The sequence below is a fragment of the Chaetura pelagica genome, unplaced genomic scaffold (genome assembly GCF_000747805.2).
Source record: "Chaetura pelagica isolate M959 unplaced genomic scaffold, ChaPel_1.0 scaffold222, whole genome shotgun sequence".
NCBI lineage: Eukaryota > Metazoa > Chordata > Aves > Apodiformes > Apodidae > Chaetura > Chaetura pelagica.
The window spans coordinates 8548336-8570387 of record NW_009952711.1 but is presented as its reverse complement, the minus strand read 5'-3'; the positions used below and the strand labels follow the sequence as shown (position 1 = coordinate 8570387).

At 35.0% G+C, this 22052-nt stretch overlaps 1 protein-coding gene across 1 annotated transcript in view; it reads right to left on the bottom strand.

Annotated features, from left to right (window-relative positions):
* SPATA5L1 (spermatogenesis associated 5-like 1) overlaps positions 1-21205 on the bottom strand; it is a 39441-nt gene extending 18236 nt beyond the window's left edge. Inside the window, exon 1 of the mRNA XM_009994554.1 lies at positions 21023-21205. Coding sequence (XP_009992856.1) covers positions 21023-21205 — 183 coding nt within the window. The remainder of the gene's footprint in view (positions 1-21022) is intronic.
* Positions 21206-22052: the final 847 nt, after the last annotated feature.

The following is a 22052-nucleotide window of genomic DNA, read 5'->3' as shown; positions in this document are numbered from 1 at the left end:
GAAATAATCAGACAGTGCTATTATTGTCAGCTATACAAAGTGGGTCATTATAGTGATGATTCCCAGGTGTTCACTGACTGATATGCACAGATCCATTACTGTCCAAATTCCAGATGTGGTTTCAAGTGTAAGATACCAAGGTAACTAAAAAAAACAAAGCTCAGGAGATTATCTCTGCAGTTTTGATTTGATCCAAAGCAAGAGATCAGTTGAAAAATTCAGCATCAGATCTTGAGATGCCCAAAGCTGGGATTTGAATGCTCTTAGGAAGTCATAACATCATTGTCTTTTCTAATAGAATTCCTCCTATTGAAAAAGAAACCAACATTCTCAATAGTTATAAAATTTGTATGGTCTTTCTTATTTTAAAAATCCTTTGTATGGGCTCCAAGGGACTGAATCTCTGTCTGGGATATTATCTACAAAACAAGTTTTAACGGAAAATTGAAAATCATGGCTTACAACTTTCCTACTGCTTAATTTACCACTTTGGGGAAATGATGAAGCATGTTCAAACAGTTACATAATCTCTTTGGTAAAATTTCAGAAAACACTGTTTTGTGAAGTGCTATGTTACTGTTTTATATGTTGTTTGAACAGGGCACTGCAGGAAAATGATGAACCAGGTAAGAGAAGTAATGTCTGTACACTGCATTTCTAAAAGTTGATTTAAATTGTCAGTCTGTTAATGAAAATTGGTCATGTTTGGTTTCTCAGGCTATGTACTAGATTAGTCTTGAATGTTCTGTTTTAATGAAAGCATCTGTTGCTTGCTGTGATCTGTTTTCTGCTTGCTAATCTTTGGGGATGTGAGAACAGCATTTTTCTAAACACAGTTACATCTAGCACAGGTCAACTATTATATGTAAGCTTAGCTCCTTAGAAACAGCCTTATATCAGTATTGGTTTGGAAAAATGAATTGGTTTTGAAATGTATTTAAAGAGTGAACTGGCAGTACCAGGAGAAATAAAATTCTAAGATCTACAGCATTTTTCTTTGTTAAAGTTTCCCTGTGAAAACTGAGAGGGCTAGGCAGATGTTTGTTGATGACAGGACAGCTCGAACCATGTTCATGAAGAAAGTCCAGACGCACTCATCTGTTTTGTCAAAATACAGATATTAGACAGACTTTCACATTACTTCTGGTTTGAATTGGGTGTTGCTTTGCTGCACTTCAGTTACAAAGAACACAGTCACTTTTCTGAATGCAGGAGGAATCTAACATCTAGAGATGGTGTTACTAGAACCTTCAATTAGAATATAAGGGGTGGAGCTTTTGGATTTTCGTGAGACCACACAAAGGTTTCTTACTGCTTAGTGATATCCCTCAAAAACCTGGAGAACTGTGTTTAAAAGCAATAATTTGATATCATGAGCAGTCTACTCTTGCCTTGATTTTAGTGTAGGGACAGGTATTTCAGTGTCTCTTGTAACCTTAACTGAAAGATAGTAGTGGGTAAGCCTCAGCCACACCTAGTCTGGTGTGAGCTCGATTCAGCATAATCTTTCTGTACCTTTCATAGTGAGTTAATGTCACCATGGTACTGTGAATAAAACTACCTCTTTCTTTTAAAATACCCTTCTCTCCTCTGCATCCATAGTGCTCTAGTTCTGTTGGCTGCAGGTGTACAGTACATATTAGAAGCGAGCATCTGTTTTATTCCCATTATGTTGCCTTGAGGTGATCATTAGTCTATTCCTTTGAAGCAGTATTTACAGCATAAAATAGAATTTTCAGACTTAAAATAGTGGTGTTGCATGTAATAGAACTTTTAGATAATCTAATGTAAAGCTGTTCGTTGTTGAATTTCTAGCTATTGCATCAGTAGTAGATGTAACCAAATACTAAAGTGCATAATTTAGTGATGGCTGATACCCTTTAAGAGTATCAGATCTGCCAGGTCCTTAATACTTGGGTACATTGGTTACAATTAGTTCCTTGTTCCTTTTGCCAGTGCTGTGGAAGCTGACTTGAATTTCATAGCTACCAAATAACTGAAAACAGATGTTTGTTTTTGTAAATCAACATCATCAGTGGGTATAAAAAGCATTTAAGGCTTTGGGAATAACCTGAAATCTGTGTGCATGGTTTTCTAGCCTTTGAGATAGCAAATTTGAACTTGGAGAGATATTTCTAAGAGTAATGGAGCTAACCAGCATTAATAATTTAGAGATCTGGATAACTGTTAAGGCCATGAATGCAATTCCCTTGAATTTTCATCAGCTCTCAGTGTTACCAAGACCACTCGTGTTCTTTTGTAAGTAGCTGTGTCTTATTTTGAAAAAATTCTGCCATGATCTCTTTCCTAATAAGGGAGTGTTCTTTAACTTTTCCTGTTGGAAATTCATCATGTATCATCTTGATTTCCAAATTAATCTTGTCTGTAATGTGATCAACTTAGTGTTATGATGCAGATGTCATAATTAGCCTTTGATCTTCAGTTAAGTAGCTTTTTCACTGAAGTAACTAAGCAACACTCTACTGATAGCGTCTGTTTTGAGATCTTACCTTGTACTTTAAAAGTGCTTTAGGGAGTTAGCTAACTAAACCTGCATGGGAGATTTGATTCAGATATCTAACTTATTTGAAATTTCAACCTAACAAGGTATTCACTGAAGAACAGGGTTAGAAGTATTTGAAATAGAAAGACCTTGTTCTTTGAAGGTTTAGGCCTCTCAATTCTTGTGCAATGAATCATCCCATTGTCGTAAAAGGTCAGAAGCATGAGAATACTTTTCCAAATTAATGTTGTATAGATGTGTACTATAGCAGTATTCGGCAGTAAAAATATATACTAGTTGTGCTTTGGTGAGCACCCCAAGGAAAACAAAAATAGTGAAAGGGGACAGTCTTGTTTTTCAGCCTATAAAGCTAATAGTATAGGCTTACAGGTAATTTATTACATCACCCAAATGGCTGTTGCAACTTGAAAAGCATCATGGAGTGTCAGTAGCCTGAAGGAAATGAAATGTATTTCCAGAATATCTCCCAAAGGAGGTTCCTGTCAAGTATAGTTTTGATTGTAATTGAAAATGATGATTAAAGTTTGTGAAAGATTAAAGTACCTAATTAAAAAGTAATAAAGCCACTTGTCAAATAGAAACTTGCTAATGGTAAACAGCTGTTTGTTATTGTTCTGAACTGTGCTTTCTGAAGGAACATCAGTGAAATAATTAACCTATTGAGGTTGGAGGAGCTGCATCCAGCCACAGCAGATCAGATTATGACTTCAGATGTCCTTGTTGTATTGGGCTGCTAGTAGAGTATGAATATATTCCTTACTAGAATGCAATTGGTTAAAACTTATAGGTCTTCATAAAAGTATATAATTAAAACTATTAAAATTGTTGATGCATTAAAGACTTCTTATCCTTGTTATCCATCTCTGTTCTCTTGAATAAGTCAGGTTCTTCAGTTAGGAAATTCTTGGCAGGCTGTGCCTTTCCAAGAAAGAAATTACACAACAACTAAATTAATATCAAAGGAAGCTTCGGCTTTTTTTCCCCTCAGGTTATTCAACAAAATCAAAACTTCTGAAATAAATAACTTACAAATTAAACTTAGTTTTCACATGAACTACAGTTTAGAATCCAGAGTGGCAATCTTGTGAAGCAAGTTTGCATAATCGCACATGACTGAGTACACTGTGAAGTAAGTTTTAGTGAGAATGTCCAGAAAGAATCCTTAAAGCTCAATAGGTCATGTAAATCATGACTAGGGAGTTATGCTCATGAGACCTAAGTGAGGGTTCTCTCCCACAGATCAAAGACTTGAAGGAAATAATTGAATAGATCTGAAGGTTATTTCTTTTAGCCTGAATGTTCTAGGTAGATCTGCTTCTTGAACAAATGCTTTAATAAAATTAAAGGTTCTGTTCTTATTTTTACAATTTTCTATGAAATGAAAGATCTTAATAGAAACACTTTTTCTTCAGACGTGAGGTGTGGTTTACCCACTTAATGCTGTGTTTCTTCACTTTTTTTTTTGTTTTATTTTATCAGCCTCTTTCAAAGCTTTTAGAAGTTGTACTATTCTTGCTATGATTTTCATTTTCACTTAAGAAAACTAGGGTTCAGACTTTGGCATACCACTTCAAAGTTCTAAATTCACTTCATTGAACTCCAAAGCTGGATAAATCAGTCTCTTCCTGTAAGCTTAATTAATATAAAAGTCTGAGTAATAGCTTGCATGAAGGTCCAACTCAGCCATTGACTATATTGCCTCTACTGCACCTTTAGCCCTGAGTTAAGGTCCAGATTTGTAGAAATCTTTTTGCTCTGTTGCTTATTGATAACATTTCTTACAGTAGAAGCAACTGCTTAGTAGGTCAGTTATCTCCCAGATAATAAATGTGAAAAATCCAACCAACTTTGAGTGGGAGTTGGACAGAGCCCTGGCAGCCAATCTGCTTTGCACAGAACATAATGTGACTGTTTCAAGTGCATGACATTAAGCTTGTGGGGTCCTACTGTGGAAGTGTCTGTGGAAAAATCACTATATGCATTTCTTTATCAAGTTGATGTCTGCTGATCAAATTTTTTCACTTCAAGAATGCGTTTTTAGTTATTTGCCCTGCTAAAGAGTCTTTTCTAGACTTGAGATTTGAAAGACCTATCTAGAATACTTCCAGCTTGTGAAAGTCACCAGTAGTCACAATTTTACTTTTGAATTCCTGTAATAGTGTTTATTGGCTTATTTTTTTCATCTGAAATATTTGCCTTTGTACTTACGAAAGGCGGAGAAAATAATACTGAAAATAGATTTTCAATATTTAAGTGACTTAAGGAGATTTCAGTGTTTAAAAGACTTACATAGCCTTGTTCTTAAAGAGGAGCTGACGACATGCTCCATTGATTGTGTGATATCTATTAGAATGGCATTGAATAGAAGAGAGAAGGAGTAAATAGCTGGCACAAACCCACTTGAAGAGTCCCTACCCTGAGTAAATGCCTATGTTTTTAGTACAGCAGATTTACTACAGAGTGAGTGGATACACAGTCCCTCAGCTTCAGATTCCCCTGTATCTCTTAATGGTTGATAGAAAAATACATATTTCAGAGTCGTTTTAAACACTTTTTTTTGCTGCTTCTTTGTTATGCATTGCATTATCTGAGGCTAATTGAAAACAGATCTTTACTAGTGTTATTTTCTATAAAAATGAACTTACAATGGAGAATAGAAATCAGTATTAAAAAAAGCCAACTACAGTTGTCTTCTGAAAAGAAATGTCTCTGAAATGGGAATACTCTGAAGGTAAATTAAGTGTACATTCTAAAAGGAAATGGAAAGAAGGTTTATTTTCAGTATCTCATCCTTTATTAAAAATTAGAGTTAATAGCTGTTTTAGTAGTTATGCCAGAGGTTTCTTGTAAAATTATTTAAATTATCTGCAAAGGGCCTTTTTTATGGGCAAGTGAACCTGTGTGATTTGTGCTGCACTTCACAGTTCACTCGACATATGTGCCTTCTGTGCACCTACCTTACAGTGCCATCTGCTGGGAAAAGCAGAAAGCCTTAATAATAATTACAACAGTTGGAATTAGAGGGTTAATCTCAAATTGAGAGCCTTTTTACTATGCTTTTCCCAAGCACAATAAAGTAGTAGTGGGAAGATAAAGTAAATATATTCAATAAATTTATATACGCAACATTATGAAAATAATTTGGGCATGCATACTTTTATTCAAAGATACCAAAGAGCTTTGTGGAGATTTTTCCTTTCAGCTAGTGAGAGAGATGAGCAGTATAGTTATTTTACTCCAGATAACTAATAACTAGGTTTGGATTATTCAGTAGCTCAGGGCAGCCCTGTACTGGTCACATGACTTATTCCCGTTACTGGAGCTTCACTTGAATGCTTGAAGGTTGCATGTGGCTCAAGAACCATAAATTGGCCATGCCTGCTTTATTTCCAATTATTATATTGAAAATCCTTAAACTAAATGAAAACTAAATTAAATGGAAACTAATGTTCTGAGAAACATGGAATCTATATACGATACTTTGATAAAAATTCAATCATAGTTAACTTCCTAGTTTTTTTTGTTTTAAAGCAGAAAGGCAAGCAAATTCTTCTAGGAGTATGTAATTTTTATGGGATATAACTTTGTTTCACTTAAAAATAACAGGAGAGAGCTGCAGCTAACCTCGAGTTTATATCTTAGGTAATACTATATAGAGGAAAAAAACCTGTTTTCCCAAGTTGTTTGTAGCTGCTTTTTTGTTTATGGGTAACTGCTAATTTTCCTGATTATGACATTTCAGATTTTACTGTATGTAGAAATACATTCAGTAGAGGTATTTAAACTCGAGTATTTCAGTGTGCTCTAAAAGAGAATTCTTAGAAGCTGTGCAGCAGACAAGACTACATACTGCCAGTCCTTCTTTGGCTGTGCTTGATTCTTAGTGTGCAATAAAATTAGTGCTCTTTGAAAGATCAGTAAATAAAAACATAGATCTTAGCAGTCATATCTATGTGTGTTTATATATACATCTTTAAATAGAGGAAATTAAAACTCACGGGATTACAGTTGTAATTATGTAGTTTTAAACTCAATGTCAGCAATATATATATTTTATTACTTAAGTCAAATAGAAAAATAAAACAGACCCAATCTTAAGTGATATTTAAGAAGCCTGGGTTTAAATATAAACTGAAATTCCTGCTTTTGTCTTGCTGTGTTTCAAGTGAAACAATATATTCAAAGAAAGTCTCTAAATGTATACTAGTGAGTAGAATTTGAAACTGCTTTTTAGATGCCTCAGTTGCTAAAGCAGACTAAAATTTAGCCTCTCAGTTACTTGATAGTATCTGTTATATGGTGAAAGCAGATGGATTGCCTGATGCTTGGCATTTTTCCCTGTCCTCTCTGATGTCTTGCCCTTAATCTTTTGCCACTTGGAAACCACATGCTCCAGAGAAAGTGTCTATCAATGCAGTTAGCCACAACCAGATATGTGAGCTCAAACGTCCTGATTTCTGGTATCTTCAGCTCTGCTCTATTTACAAAATGCTTACTTACAAACAGATGCTAGCAGTGCTCATTCAAGTCTTCTCTAAAAATGTCTCTGCATAGCACACGTTATTAAAATCATGCTGCTGCTGTTATTTACTCATGTAAGTCACACAGAGCAGTAATGAAAAGCAGTCCAGTCTCTTGAGTTCTGTAAGCTGTCATAATTACGGTTAGGTACTTTGCATCATACAAGTTAAATTTGTATAAATACAACCCTTACTGGGAAGAATATTATAGTGTCTCTTTAACTTTTTTGAGTGTTCCTCAAACATGTCTCCAAATAGATATTATAAAAATAGCAATGCATTAATTTTTTTTTTCATTAGCAGATTGTTATTGAATGCTTTGAAAATTGTATAACACAGAGCTTAGATCCACTGTCCTTAGATAGTAAATTGTGTGGGTAGTTCTCAGTCTCCAAAAGCAGTTATGGATTCGAATATCTGTCCAGATGTATCTATGCTTTAAGGGCATCTCCCCAGATATTCGAGATAGTGTTTCTAAGAACCCCTGACTGGAGTAAGTGGTTTTCTCCAGATATTTCTGTAAATAAATTTGTAGGGTGTTTGTATTATTGTGGTATTTTTAATATGCACATAAAAACTCTGAGAGATGTCTGTAAATGAAGCACATAATTTAGTATGGAAGAGAGATTTGCATGTTTTTGGTGATCTTTATGACAAGCTAGAAAATGAAATGAGAGGAATATAATAGGAGTTGTCAGAACAACAGTGAATTTTACATATTTTTTCACAAATGCTATATATAAAGAGCAGAGCTAGATGCTGTAAGACAGGTATCATGGCAAAAGTGTATCTAGGAAAGGCAGTGGAAAAACTTGCTACCGTTTTTGCGTTCAATTTTTGTATTGCAGGCTTAATATGGTTCAGATACAGAGCTACAGTTGCAAATGTTTATTTTAACTAGACAATTTTGCTGTATTGGTTGTCACTTGTGGTGCATGTTGGCCATGTCTTGCCATTACTGTTATATTTCAGAGGCTAAGACGATGATCTTTGTTCTGTACAGCTAATTTCCTGATTTACTTTTCCTAGTATTCTGCTCACAGTATAAAACACAGTGTCTTAATAATACCTCTGGAGGGTTATTAATATATTTCCCTGAATCTTTCTAATTTTTTAAAATAACACCTTTGGATTAAACTACAAGTAATTTTAAAAAATCACATTTAAATGCCTTAAGATTTTTTGTTATGTATTTTTCTCAACTGTTTAAGAACCCTAAAATATAAAAGGGTGTGATGATGTTGCAATTTGTGAATATGTTTGATAACATTTAAACATTTTTATTAAAATTAGGTTTCTTTACAACCACAGCATAACTTAAATTTCTCACCCTTTATTGCTTTGTATTTGGATTAAAAGCTTTTCTCCAAAAGATAAGTATTGACAGTTTTGAGTATATCTCTGTAGTCATCACCCCTAACTCTTCTGATATGCTAGGAGTAGTTTTATTCTAAACCACAAATATTGAAAATATTTAGCTTACACTTTTCTGTATGCTCAAAAAAGTAAACCTGAAATAATGTCCTGTTGATGATCTCAAAGCCAGAAACCTTGTAGATTGTCTGTGGAAAGGTATCTGGCATTAAAGGGAAGCAAGGTGAGAGGATTCAGTCTGGAATTCATTACTGAACTGGGAAAACTTAAATTACATTTTGCAGTAGTTTATGCTACTGTTGTTTTACAATTCCTCTAGCTTTTTCATGTCTCAAAAATGACCATTTGCAGAACTTTTGAGTGTTGCACTCTTTAACATTTAGTGCATGCAGGGTAGGTTCTCTAGTAACAAGTGCCAATATGTTCCTGATTTGTCCCATTTCAGACTAAAATGTCTGAGTTGTTCAGCTGCTTTTAAATGTTTCTGTTCTGCGAAAAATCCCATTAATTCCTTGCTCTTTTATTACTGGGATCTGGATGCCTGGTAACCCCAGTCCTGTTTTGACTGGCATTTATACAGAAGGCCTTTGGTTTGGTGTAAGTGTGGGTTTTTTTTTGGTTTGTAGGTTTTTTTGGTGGACGTGTGTGTTTGTTTGTTTTTTTTTTTCATAAATCAGTTTATTGCCATATTTTTTCTATATGACCATAGTGAAGATAGTGGTTTGGGGAAAGACAGTCATTTTATGAATCTGCTTAGTACACAGGATGAAGTGTAGGGGGCAGATCTCCAGCTGAGGATCTGCTTGTAGGAATCTTGATGATATGCAGGCAACTTTACTGATACTTTTGGGTTCTCTTTGATCCAAATTCTTAGCTCGTGAGACATCAACACTTAATTTTCATTTTCACATCGACTGTTATGTTTTCACTCCAACTCCCTGACAGCTTTAGACTGTCTGGTCATGCTATAGGAGGAATGAAAAGAACAGCTTTATCATGGACAGAATATCGCTGGTACTGTCTCCTACTGCTTTTCCTGTTTCTTTTGGAATGGAGGGCATGTTTTAATGGTTTGTAGGAGGTTGATGGGGCCCTGATATCTTTGGGGAATTAATAATAAACCACAGAAAATATTGCCTGTCTTGGAAACTTAGGAGCAAACTGTTTTGTCTTATGAAGTGATGCCTTTGGATCCTGCTCTCTTGCTGTACTGGAGTAGTTTGTTTTTAAAGTAATAGGAGAAATTGTATTTGTAATGTAAATGAAAATAGGTCCATTTAAAGTGCATGAAACCTTTTTATTTTCTTACTGGAAAAGGAGTAAAAGATCATTCTGCATACTATTAATTTTCTGGCTGTTTAAACACTGAAACATGAGTTGGACTTTTTTGTTGAAGCCACATAGGTACAGTTGCCTTATTAACAGAAATGTAATGAATTAACACCTGTTTGTGCCCACCTTGCAGTTCTCCCCCTGTCCCTGCCAAACTTGCTGAAAATTGTCAGGTGACTTCTGACGAAAATGTGTAGACAGGAAAGAGCACAAAAATAGCAGTCCAGGCAACTGTTGATACTGAATATGCCCAAGTCCAAGCTTCCAAGCTTGCTTATTTCCAAATGAGTATTTACAGCTTCAAAAAAAGACTTCAAATAATGCTAGACATTCAGTTTTGTCAGGTAGAGAGGCTAAAATACAGAAAATCTTATAGAATACAGTTCACTGTGTCCTTGGTTAAGAGCTGTCTGTCCCATCCAGAAGAAAATTTCAGTACTAAATATGGAAGCACAGCTGGACTTACCTGACTGTTTCACAGGTGGTCATAGATACCTGTTGCTAGCAAGTAGCTGTTTTTTTTTTTTTAATAGGGCTTTTTGGTTCCTTTTGAGTGTTGCCTGTTGGGTTTCATGGTGACTTATTACTCTCAAGGAAGGCAATCCATAAGTCAGTGTGTCTTCATACTGATTAACTGGAACAGGATTGTGCTAAATTTTTGTATTGAGCACAACTTGGTAGCCAAGCTCTTGTTGGGATTAGTACTCTTTAATTGTTGATTTCATACTTAACAGATGAACAGTAGACTGTCTCGGCACTGTCCCTCAGATATGAGGGAACTAGGATATAAAGCATCCATTTGGGGTATAAAACTGAAGACTGTGGATCTAAGATTCCATTTAGATTGCTTGTAAAGATTAAAACTTCAATCTTGATCAACTTCTATCTTGACCGAAGCTTTGTTCTACAAATTATCTGGGGAAATAATACTGAAGATAATTATGTTCCCTACAACTGTTTTCTTTAAAGATTCTCCAAATGCATTAGTGCACCTGTAAAACTAAATAAAATTAAGTTAAATATGCCACAACTAATATACGTTTCTCCACTTAAGATAAAGTACAGAAGACAATAGAAATAGAAAACTAGTGTGTTCTGGCTCTAGATGAAAATGCTGCTCTTGAACTCTTTCCAGAACAACATGTACTTGGATCAGTATTAAAGGGAAGTATTGTGCATGTCTAAGCCAAATGACCTAGTACATGGATAGTACGGAGCATATTTCACAGTTACACAAATACCTACACTGTTTTTTCAGTCCATAAAACAAGTACATTAGAACTTAAGCTCATAGGAAACCTGTCTGCCTTGAGTACTTTTCCTCTGAATTTGAGTCCAGTAGCTTGGTTCTGCTATATTACTGTTATGGAGAAGCACTCTAACTCCTAATGATTTCAGGAATCAAGACATGTGACATGCTCCTCTATTTGACATCAAAGAACCCATTGTTACACCTACTGTGCCTTTAGGTAAAAATGTCAATAGGCTTCCACTTCAGTTCTTCAAGTTAAAGTGATATTGATCAATGAACAGGGTTTGTTTTTTTTTTTCTCCATTGTGATGAATGCCAAGAGAGAAGACCATTACAAATGCTGGCAACATAAAAACATTTTTCAAGGAAATGAAAAAGAGCCTATTGTCTCATTTCTGCTTTCATTTAATTTATCTACATCTTTCACATTGCTTTGCTTGTTTTCATTTCCTTTCTCTGTCAACCACTATTTTTGCTCTGTACTCATGCATGCAGTGGTTTGTCAAAGACTGTTTTAGTCTATATGAATCACTGAGGAATCTTACAAAAACTTTAAATTCTTATGTCACCAATAATAAGAGGTTTCATACCTCGTTTTAAAGAAGGTTTTAAAATGTCAACTTCAGTAGACAATCTAAGCATTAATTTTATATTATAATGTTTGCAGTTTTTATAGCACTAGACTTAATATCTGTAATTTAAAATGTTAATTGTGAATGTTTTACATAGATGACAGAACAAAAAATGGATGAAGGCGAGAGTTAGTGAAATCATTAAATTTGAAACTATATGTGTTTTGTAGTGCTTGTGGCAAAAAAGATACTGTCATCAAACACCAATATGATCGGGATAAAATATAGCATTCTACAGTTTAACATGTTAATGGATGTATAGAAGGCTTACTAATTTGTGCAGATCTGCATTAAACAGGTTAAAAAACCTGCAGGCTTTCTCACAGACATGCCTCTGTGTGAGTGACAACATTTTTATTATGCGTGTCACAAAATCAGGGTGCCTTAGTAAATTGATACCACTGATGCCAGTTTTTAGCCACATCTTTACACTGGGCAAGGAGTTGTTTCTTGTCAGAATTTTAACCTCATTTTTTCTTTCCTGTCCTTTAATTTTCCTTCTGGTTTGTTTTCATTTTGTAACTTGGAGGAAAGTGATAATTGATGATAAAAGCTAAAAGCTAGTTTTCTTTTTTCTTATTGTCAAGCTTAAGACTAATTTCTTAAGACTGCTTAAAAACTAATATTCCTACATCCTAGAGTATCATGGTGGGTTTCATTATTTTGTAATAGTCTCATGTTAAACTATCAAATTATTTGTAAAATACTAGCAAAATTTTGGAAGTGACAATACTATAGCCTATAAGCCACTGAAGTCAACTAGGCTGACTTGGTGAAGGCTTTCTTTCCATTTCAACACTTAGAGATAAAAATGAGGAATTATCACACATATTGCTTCCCATAGTTTTCAGCCTTAATCCTCCTATTTGTTTTCCATTAGTAATCTGAAGCAATCTTCCCTTGACTCAAGTGTAGCTCCTTCAAATACTTTTGTGGTATTACTGTGGCCCTGATAGAGGAAATAGGACACCAGCCCTTCAGCTTTCAGCCTTCTGAGGGTCCCTTAGCGTTATAAGTGCATTTTGAAATATTCACAATTGCTCTCAACACACATTATTTTGTTATTCTTTAACTTCAAACATTTAAGAAATACCTCTGTTAATCCTTTGTCCTCTTCTCTCAGTTATATTATCTTCTGGTATTTTTTAGAGAACCAGTACAAACAAGAAATCCTGAATTTCTAGTGAAGTTTCAAGTTTTGGAATGTCTCAAAAGTCCAGCTTATAGTCTTATCTTTGTTATACATTATATGTTGTCTTAACCGCTTTCTGGAATGTTAGACCATTAGTTATAACAATATTTAGCACAAGTCATATTTATTACTCAAATTTGGAATGTTTTTAACTAAAGAGAGCCAATTGCTTAAGCCAGAGCAGCAGTCATCAGTTTCATTACTAAGCTAGCTGATACTTTATCTTTTTCACGGATATGATGGTTCTAGTGTTTTCCAGACAATGCAGTAGTAATTTTTAATTAAAAATAATTTTTATACAATGAATACATTATACTGGAGTACGGTTACATTACAGCCCTCTGTAGTAGAACTGCAAAGTTATATCACTTGTCTTGCACAAGAAATATTTGATATATCTTATCTGTAAAAAAGTGTGTATTTTTTCAGGTAGGAGCAAAATGTAAACAGTAAAACAAATATATATGCCATGGACATATACCTCAGTTAACCCTCAATGTATTAAAACCATTCTAGCTGTGTTGGTGCAGCACTTTATCTCATTAACTTAGTTGTAATGAAAACACAAGTTTGTGTTACTTGAGTAGAGAATAGCTGTTCTAATATTCAAACTCTCTTACCAAGTTCTGCAATGGGTTGCTGTGTGGGATACTGATGTTTTGTGACTTTCTTGAATAGCTTGAAATTTCCTTCTCTGAGGCCAGAAGAGGACATGATATAACTCCTATTGTTTCATTCTAACTTTGAAATGTTTCTAGTTCCATTTATAGCATTTGCACCACTACTCTGACTATGGAAAGTATTTGCTAAGCTTTTCTATAACACTTCTCCATAACATGCCTGCTGTTAACTGTGAAATGCAGAAGGTAGAGACTGAAATGACAGGTTTTGTTGGCTTGTAGTTTCCCTTCAGTTCCTTTCTAGAATTCCTGTAAAGCTTCCTCTTTTTTTTATTTACACTTGGACTACACTGAAAATCTTTTCACTTATGAAATACGTTTTAAAGAATAAAAATTAAAGAAACTGATTAATGTTATCTAAAATATTGGTTATTTCATGAATATAATAACATAAAAATAGCACTTTTAAAAACTGATTTTTTAAATTCTAATTAGGGCCATAGTACAAAAGTTTATTACAACATTCACCGAAGCCTCCTTTTGTGAAGGTCTAACACCCTTTTAAATACTGCAGGGTGTGGCCGGTGTGTTTTGGATAGATACAGATGCCTGTGGAATCAGTTTGACTTCTGGATTGCGATTAAATTGGTCCCACTCATGATATGCCATTATAGGCATATATGCTGGATGGACAGATGAAAGGTGGATGTGTAGGGGATCTGGATATCAGAAACTTCCTGACGTGGAGGCCTTGGCTGCATCTAGTTTGTGCTCTGAAGGAATGTGGGAAGTCAAAGGTACCTGTTAGGCAACGTACTAGAGGGTTGATTTTTCTTGTAGGCAATTTCTGGAGAGCGCTTGGAAATGAAAAAGTGTTAGCATCCTGTTGTCCTGACAAACTCTTCAGGAATCTTATTCCTTTTAATAACTTTCTCCTTCACAGGAGGAGAAAATAACTTTTTCCTCCACAAACTAACCAAGACTTTTTTTTCGCCATTTCATATGACCAGAAGGGTTTTGCTGTTAGTATAAGTAAATTAATGCCCAATGCAGGTGAAATTGTGTGTGGTATTTCTAGAACTGAAGCTGAGACTTTATCTAACAAAAGCTGTACCAACCAGAGAAGATACTGGAGGTCTTCACAAATGTGTTTGGTACCCTTGTTCCTTTTAGCAGAGGAGGTTTCCTGTGAAGTCCAGTATGATGAATGGACTGAATATGCTTAGGCTTAAAACAGTGTACTTGGAATTATGGCATATGTTTTAGGAGCTAGTTATTTAATTAAATGTAATTAAATTGTGGGGTGCTGCTTAATCAGTGTTTATTTTAATGCGCTTGTGTATTTTGTCAAACAGGGAGATTGTTACAGTTCAATAAGCAGTTAAGGAGGATGTAACAGAACAGTGTAGCATAGGTGAGTTTTAAACTTCATGTGAAGGTTTATGGTAATTCATTGCATGTTTATTGCAAATGTAAGGACTTGAGTTGACTCCTGTAAGTGAGTTTTAAAAAAAATTCTTTTACGTGGTCATGAATACATGGTAGCAAATAGGAACTTTCTAATTTCTTTTGTTTCATTGTGTTGGGGATGACTTTGGCTTGAATCCAACATTGTTTTCCTGTATTTCAGTCAAAGTTGTTTGATGTTAGCTAGGATGAGTTTCAGGGAATATTATGTCCTTTCTTGGAATATAAAAAGGTTTTCTTAAACCTCTGTTTATACATTACATGGCACTTACTTCTGAACTCATGCATGACTTCACAAACAAAAAGTTTTGTGGGAAGAATATTAAATTATTAGTCCCCAAGACTTTAAGCTTTGTTTTAAGGACTTACTAAGCACCAAGGCTATGCTGGACAGTACAAAAGGCCTTTTTGTAATGGTGTATTTATGGGCTTTTAATACCAATGAAAATATGAACTTGATATCTTGAATAAACCTCATTCTTTGGTCTACAAAAGAAAAAAGGGTAATTTTGCCTAAATTTATACAGTTTCTAAACTCATGGAAATACTTTTAACTCTGAAACAAATACTTATACTGAACTGGGTTTAATTTCTTTAGTTTCTTACTGGAATTCTGTAGGCCTTACAATTTTTCCAAGTAAGAGTAATCTAAAATTATCAGAAGCTGCACATACTTCAGTCTTCTGGATAAGCAGAGTATATGCCATTTGGCAATTAATACAGTCTTGCCTAGCAGTCTTTTTTTTTACTGCTGTTGTGATCTGTTTTATGTAACTTATGGCAAGTTTACATATTTTCATGACTGTTAATACTGAATTCCATAGTAGCAAAAGGTTTAGGAGTCCTGTACAAGGAAACATCCAATACCATATGGTCATTTTGACAACTTATCATGAAATGGAATAGGAGAAAAATATAATTTCGATGTTTAGCAAAATATCCATGTTTTAGTACTTCATTCTCCTGATAGTGCAGATGTCTGGAAGTGCAGTTGTGTTTATCTTAATTTAAAAGAGTTCTCAAAATGAAGAACTGAAATCAAAGACTTCAGGAACAAATCCTTATTTTTAAAAAATGAAGCTATAAGGTAGCTAAACTCGAGTGTGGGTTTAGCAGGGAATTAGTTGTAAATACCACTTACCCTAACATCATGCCTGCCCTATTATCATCACTCACTGTGGTGTTTTGTGCTCTGTTAAGTTACATGTATGAGACTGGACAAACTGTAATTTGTGTTAGTGTTGCATTTCTTAACGTTCAAGAGTTCATTGATAATTCTTTGCTTTCTTATGGTAAAAGACTTGTCTTATGTGCAGAGTCTTTTGGGCTATAAATCAGCAAAACCGTTTAGGGTAAAAAAAAAAAGGTTACTTATATAACACCTAAGAGGAACAGATGAAATTCGGGAATTGTAGCTTGAAGTCAGCCTGAGGTAGCTGTGAGCAAACCCCATTACACTATCCTGCTATATTATACAATCTTCTAGTGTTGAGATGTTTAAAATTACCTGTTCATGTAACACTGATGTAAAAAGAACCACTTGACACCCTCCCCCTTATTTCTCTATAGTAAATGACAGTTACTTACACTCAGACTTTTTTTACTGTGACAGAATAGACTACCAAATTTACTGTTGCTGATGGTCAGCTGATCAGTCTTGTCCATGAAATCTTTAAAGACTTATTTTCTTTTTACTGCAATTAGCCAATATAAATGGAAATAGTTGAGGGAAATACTGATATGCTAATAGGTTATTAGCACAGGCAATTAGGTAAATGATAGTCAAAGCCAGTAGATTAAAGCAGTATGTTTGTTTTACTGCAGTTTGTCTCTGTAGTTTACTTGTATGGTCAAAAAATGTAAGAGATTCTTTCAAATGTCTATTCAGTGTACATGGCTTTAGCTACCATCTCTGAAGGTAGCTCTTCAGAGGAATTTGGTTGTGAAGAAATGGAGACTTTAAAGTCAGGGATGTTACAGGCCAATTTAGCCAGCCAATGCAGATGTCTAAAACTGAATGGTGAGGCATAGAGCCTAAAACTAAAGCTCTTAATCTTGTGCTTTGTATTAAGATTTGACTGTAGTAAGTGTGGGATACTTGGATTGTATCAATCAAATAGACTAAATAATGAATTAAACTTAAAAACAATCAGATCATCCTGCTAAAAGTTTTCAAAAATATTTACTTATTAAACAGTTAATGTGAATTATATATATTAATCATAGTATCAGCCTAGAGGAAAATGTTTATGATCAACTTTAAAACGTTGAAAATAGTAACAAAGAAAATAAGTAACCAGTGGTGTACACATAATACAAAGCGTATAGCACATGGTGAAGGATTTTTGTCTAAGTGAAAACAATCTGCAAGGAAACAATGTTTGTGTGATATTGCAGTCTCATGGGAGATCTTAGATGACAGCTCTAATAACAATTTTAATATGAAATAACTTTTTTTCTGTTAAAACAAAATACATACTGTTTTGGAGGGTGAAAGCAAATGTGCTTTAGGTGGCATAACAGGCAGTTATTGCAAGTGGCTGAACAGTGTAGCTCAGTGCAATCTTCTGTTAACCAGGTAGCTCACTTTTGGCATTGTATATTGCACTTCACTCTTAACCTTCAGGATATGTGAATAAAGGACATGCTTTGTCAATTTGGAGCCTGGGACCAAACTTGGGATACTTTGTCACTTCTGTACATGTGGGTGGCCTGAGACTTCACTCTGTTGTCTGTTCCTGCAAGCTGTAGGTTGCTGTCTCTGTTGTCACTGTAGAATTGATTCCAGTTGGCTGCTACAAGTGTTTGCTTTTGTCTTGTATCACATGATGTCCAAGATGCTGTTAATGGAATCTCTTTAGAATATCTTGCCATCTGCTGCACAGGACTGTATGTTAGCTGGTTTTTCCAAATTTGAGCATAGCCTAAATAAGACCATGGAAAATATTAAACAAAAGTTGAAGGGGGGAAAGTAATGGGACAGCTGAAAAGAATCACTGGCATTCCAATACACTCTTTAAATAAACACAAGCTGTTTCATGGTTAAACATGCACTGTACTTTTCCTGAGCTGCAGTTTTCTGTCTGTAGTGTACAGCATTTTGCCAGAGGATCATTCGTATTTTTGCCAAAATATTTACGGAAATAAAGGTGTTCTATATAATGCCACTGAAAATGCAGCCTGCCTTTATAGTACAATAGAGCCAGGAGCTCAGTCACAAGCAGAATACTAGAAATGTGAACTTTTCATTCCTACCATCCTATTTTTTTTAAATCTGAATATTTCACTGTGGAGGTTTTAGGGAACTGCTTCATAAGTGGATGTCTCAAGGGACAGGTGACATCATTTCCCTCTGAGCACTGTCCCTTTGATCCCAAGAGCAGGTTTGTCTTGTAACAGCTTAACAGTGATGTTTCTCTTTAGGGGAAAAACCAAACATCAGGTGAATCTGGAACCTGAGCTCTAAAAAAGGACATTTTCTTTGCTATGTATGATCTTTGTTTAAAAGCAAAGATATGAATCCAATTTGCCACTCTTCTCTTAGTCTTTTTATTATTTGTGGATTTAGAGGGTTTTTTGTAGTCCATAAGGCTGTCTTACTTCTCTGAGCTAAGTGATACAAGGAGCCTAAGAGGTATTCGCATGGGTAAAATTTGGCACCTGGTGTGATTAGTCAAAACTGAGCTAGGAATTCTCAGTTTCCCCCTGAACTCGGTGGAGATAATTTAAGGTCATTTTACAAATGATTCATTGAAGTTTTGTGTATCTCTTGACTTCTCTTTAATGGCTATAATTGACAAATTCAGGTGCCTGAAGTTTTTGAGTATTTTTCTCTCTCTGCTGTTCACAGACAGTGTTTATATGTTTGAGCCCCCAGCAGCTGAAATGATGAGGTGACTGCCACATCAGGCTTGTCACAAGAAAATGAGATAACTACTTCAGATTGTAAGATTAATGTTAGTCTTGTTTCCTTCATTCATGACAGGCAATCTAGAATTTTGATGTAGCTCATCTTGACATCAGCAACTTCATCTGCCTTTTATCTTTGTTTACCTTCATCTTTCTCTTCTGTGTTTGAACTACTGAATTTTTCTGTGTCTTTATGAAATGCTCAGCTGTCAGCACCACCACCATGAAAAGAAATTGAATAATTATAATTGTATCTACAGAATACTACTTCATAAGTGTTAATAGGACTTTATTCTTGTGGTATGAAAAAGTTTGCTTGTCTTATGTTCAGAGGGAAGAATGTTATTCCAGAGTGATACGGAGTGGGGCTAACAAAAAACTTGCGCCTTGTCCTTATTGGATGTTAGTCTTCAGAATTCTCTCCACCTCTGGTTTTTATTTTTTCAGGAGAAGCTGCTAGTGAAACTCCTAAAACCAAATTACATAAACTCATAGGAGTTCTCCATTAGGAACTTAGTACTCTGTGAATAATGGAACTTCAGTGATAGCCTTGGCTGGAAAATAGAAATTACTGAGGTATAGAATGATATTTACAAAAGATAAAGTTGTGTTAAAGGATAGTCCTTATTAATGCCCTTTTTACAAGGGCATGTAGCCATAGGACAATGGATAATGGTTTTAAACTGGGAGAGGGGATATTAGATTAGACATTAGGAGGAAATTCTTCATTGTGAGGGTGGTGAGACACTGGATAGAGTAATTTCTTATGGCTCTACTCTTTTTTTGCTCTTGCCAGGGATGTTTTATGCAAACCTCACAGCACACAGTACAAACATTTCTATTTCAGATAACTTAAATTATGTTCTCAGTTTTACTCCATTCTTATATATATATGGAAAGCATGATTATTAAGGAAAAACCTACAGATGTGTCATATACTATAGTAATCCTTATCTTTGAAGTGCTCAGATTGCTTTGTTTTTTCTACTCCAAAACCATCAGATATTCTGTCTTGGTTTTGCATTATGTAAGTCAACTGGAGGCAGTCTTTTATAAGCTGCTGTACCTACACTGACAAAATTCAAGTGGGCCTTTTTGGTTCCTTTATTCATCCATCTTGTTGTAATTAAAAAAAAAAAAAAGAAGAATCTGTATAGTAACAACATTTGTTGAAAGAGCAGTACCTCTTAACTAGGATGAAGTAAAGACTGCACCTAGAATTAAGTGGTTTCCTTTTGAACTTTAATTACCACTGATTTCAGAGGGTACTTAGAAAAAGGATTTTATAGGTAAGGTTCTGACATTTTTGAAAATTTATATAGATAAGCATGTGTTGTTTTTTTTTTTAAAAAGTCCTTCCATTGTGTTACTCTATTATGGAGAACTGAGTGTAAAACCATTATCTCATAATACATATTCATTAACATATAAAGATTTTTATTCACTTGCCACTTCAGTCTGTCTAGAGCTTGTACTCTTTTTCAGAAATCAAATCCAATCTTTGGCATCCAGCTGTCTTGATTTAAGAGCTTCTACTTGAAATATTAATTCAGAAACCCCCTTCAGTAGTCAATATATTCAACTTTATGGTGTTATGATAATGTAATATTGTCAGGATCAATTATATCTGAAATGATGTCACTTTAATTGCTATCAGATTAAAATAGCAATAATATCAAACTGCCATGATTATTAGTTACTCCCATCACATGTTCACAGGTGTAATAATGGGGCCTTCCATAATGACTGGATGCAGATGAAATATATGAAGAACTGGTAAGCAAATAGAAGAGCAACACTGTCCCATTAGACAATTTTTATATTAATGAAACTTAATACAGACACTTAAAATCATTGATGATGGAATCTATTTCTGGTGAATGAGCAGACAAATGACTTCTAACTTGAATCTTGTAGTAATTCTCACCATACTAATTGCCTTAAAGACTGTTTTTACACACTGAGAGACCCATCTTAAACTTGTTCTTAGTGAATGTGCACTTCACTTGGAGGTGAAACTACTTAATATATTAACTTTGACTACAATATTGTCTCTTCAAGACTATGGGAATACGTGAATATTTGTAAAAGGATTTTCCTCCTTTAAGTACCTTCCGTGTCACTCCTGTGCCCTGGGCTGCCTCCCGGCCCCCCTTCCCACGCAGAAGTCAGCTCTGCTTTGTACCACCCTGTCTCTAACCTTGAAGCTGACTTTGAACAGGGATGCGCTCGTTGGCTCTAAGCACAAGTCCAACCACCAGGTGGCCTTCAAAGAGCAGCAGTCGGCCTTTCCCTGGGAGCAGCTCCCGCACCGCTGCGGGCTGTTGCCTGGGCTCCTGGCCGGGATTATCAGATTGCTGTCCAATTTACCATGTGGTATCATCATGACTTGCAAGCGTGCACGAAAATTTTCAAGGATAAGTTTTAAAAGTTTCCTGCAGAAACTGGATATGGTGGGAAAGATAAAGCTCACCTCTACTCACCAACCTTTATTTTAGGGTTTCTTGCCTATAGTTGCTGCTATCATTCATTTACATGTTGACTGCTGCTGTTGATCCTGCCTAATCTTGTACAAGCTTATTCTCTGTTTTGTTAACTGAGCAGCCTTTTGAGAAATAAACACAAATTTTTGGAATAAAACAACAAAACATGACCTATGAAGATTGTGTTGTGGCCATTTTTAGAACTTGGATGTGCTGAGACTAGTTTCTTTAAATCCATCTTATTAAAATTTAAGGAAGTAAGTTGAATAACTTCTAAAATAACTAAAATTAAATAGATATCTGTAGCAACATATTATTCCAATACTAACAGTTACTAAAAGAGTAAAGAAGGGAAGTAACAGATATCAGTTTAATAAAGTATATGATCACTTTCACATGTGTCCTACTGCTGTCATATTTTAACTAATTGTCTATATAGTAGGTCAGTTACCATGTGTTGTGACAAATTCTTAAAAGTTATGCCATAGGAATAAGACATGTAGAAAATACTTACAAAATCTCACTGTGCCTGTTCCACCTGCAAGTGTCCTATCCAGGGAGCACTCCTAAATAACACTTTAATCTGTAGCTTTATCAGCTTGATTTTGTAGGACAACTTACCAATAAATGTTTCCTTGCTGTTGAGAGAGAAAGTTTCCTTTGGGGGAAAAAGCAATCCATCAGGCTCAGAAGGATGCCAAGTCAACTCATGTAACTCAGTGCTTGTTCTGTTGTCCTTATTTCAAC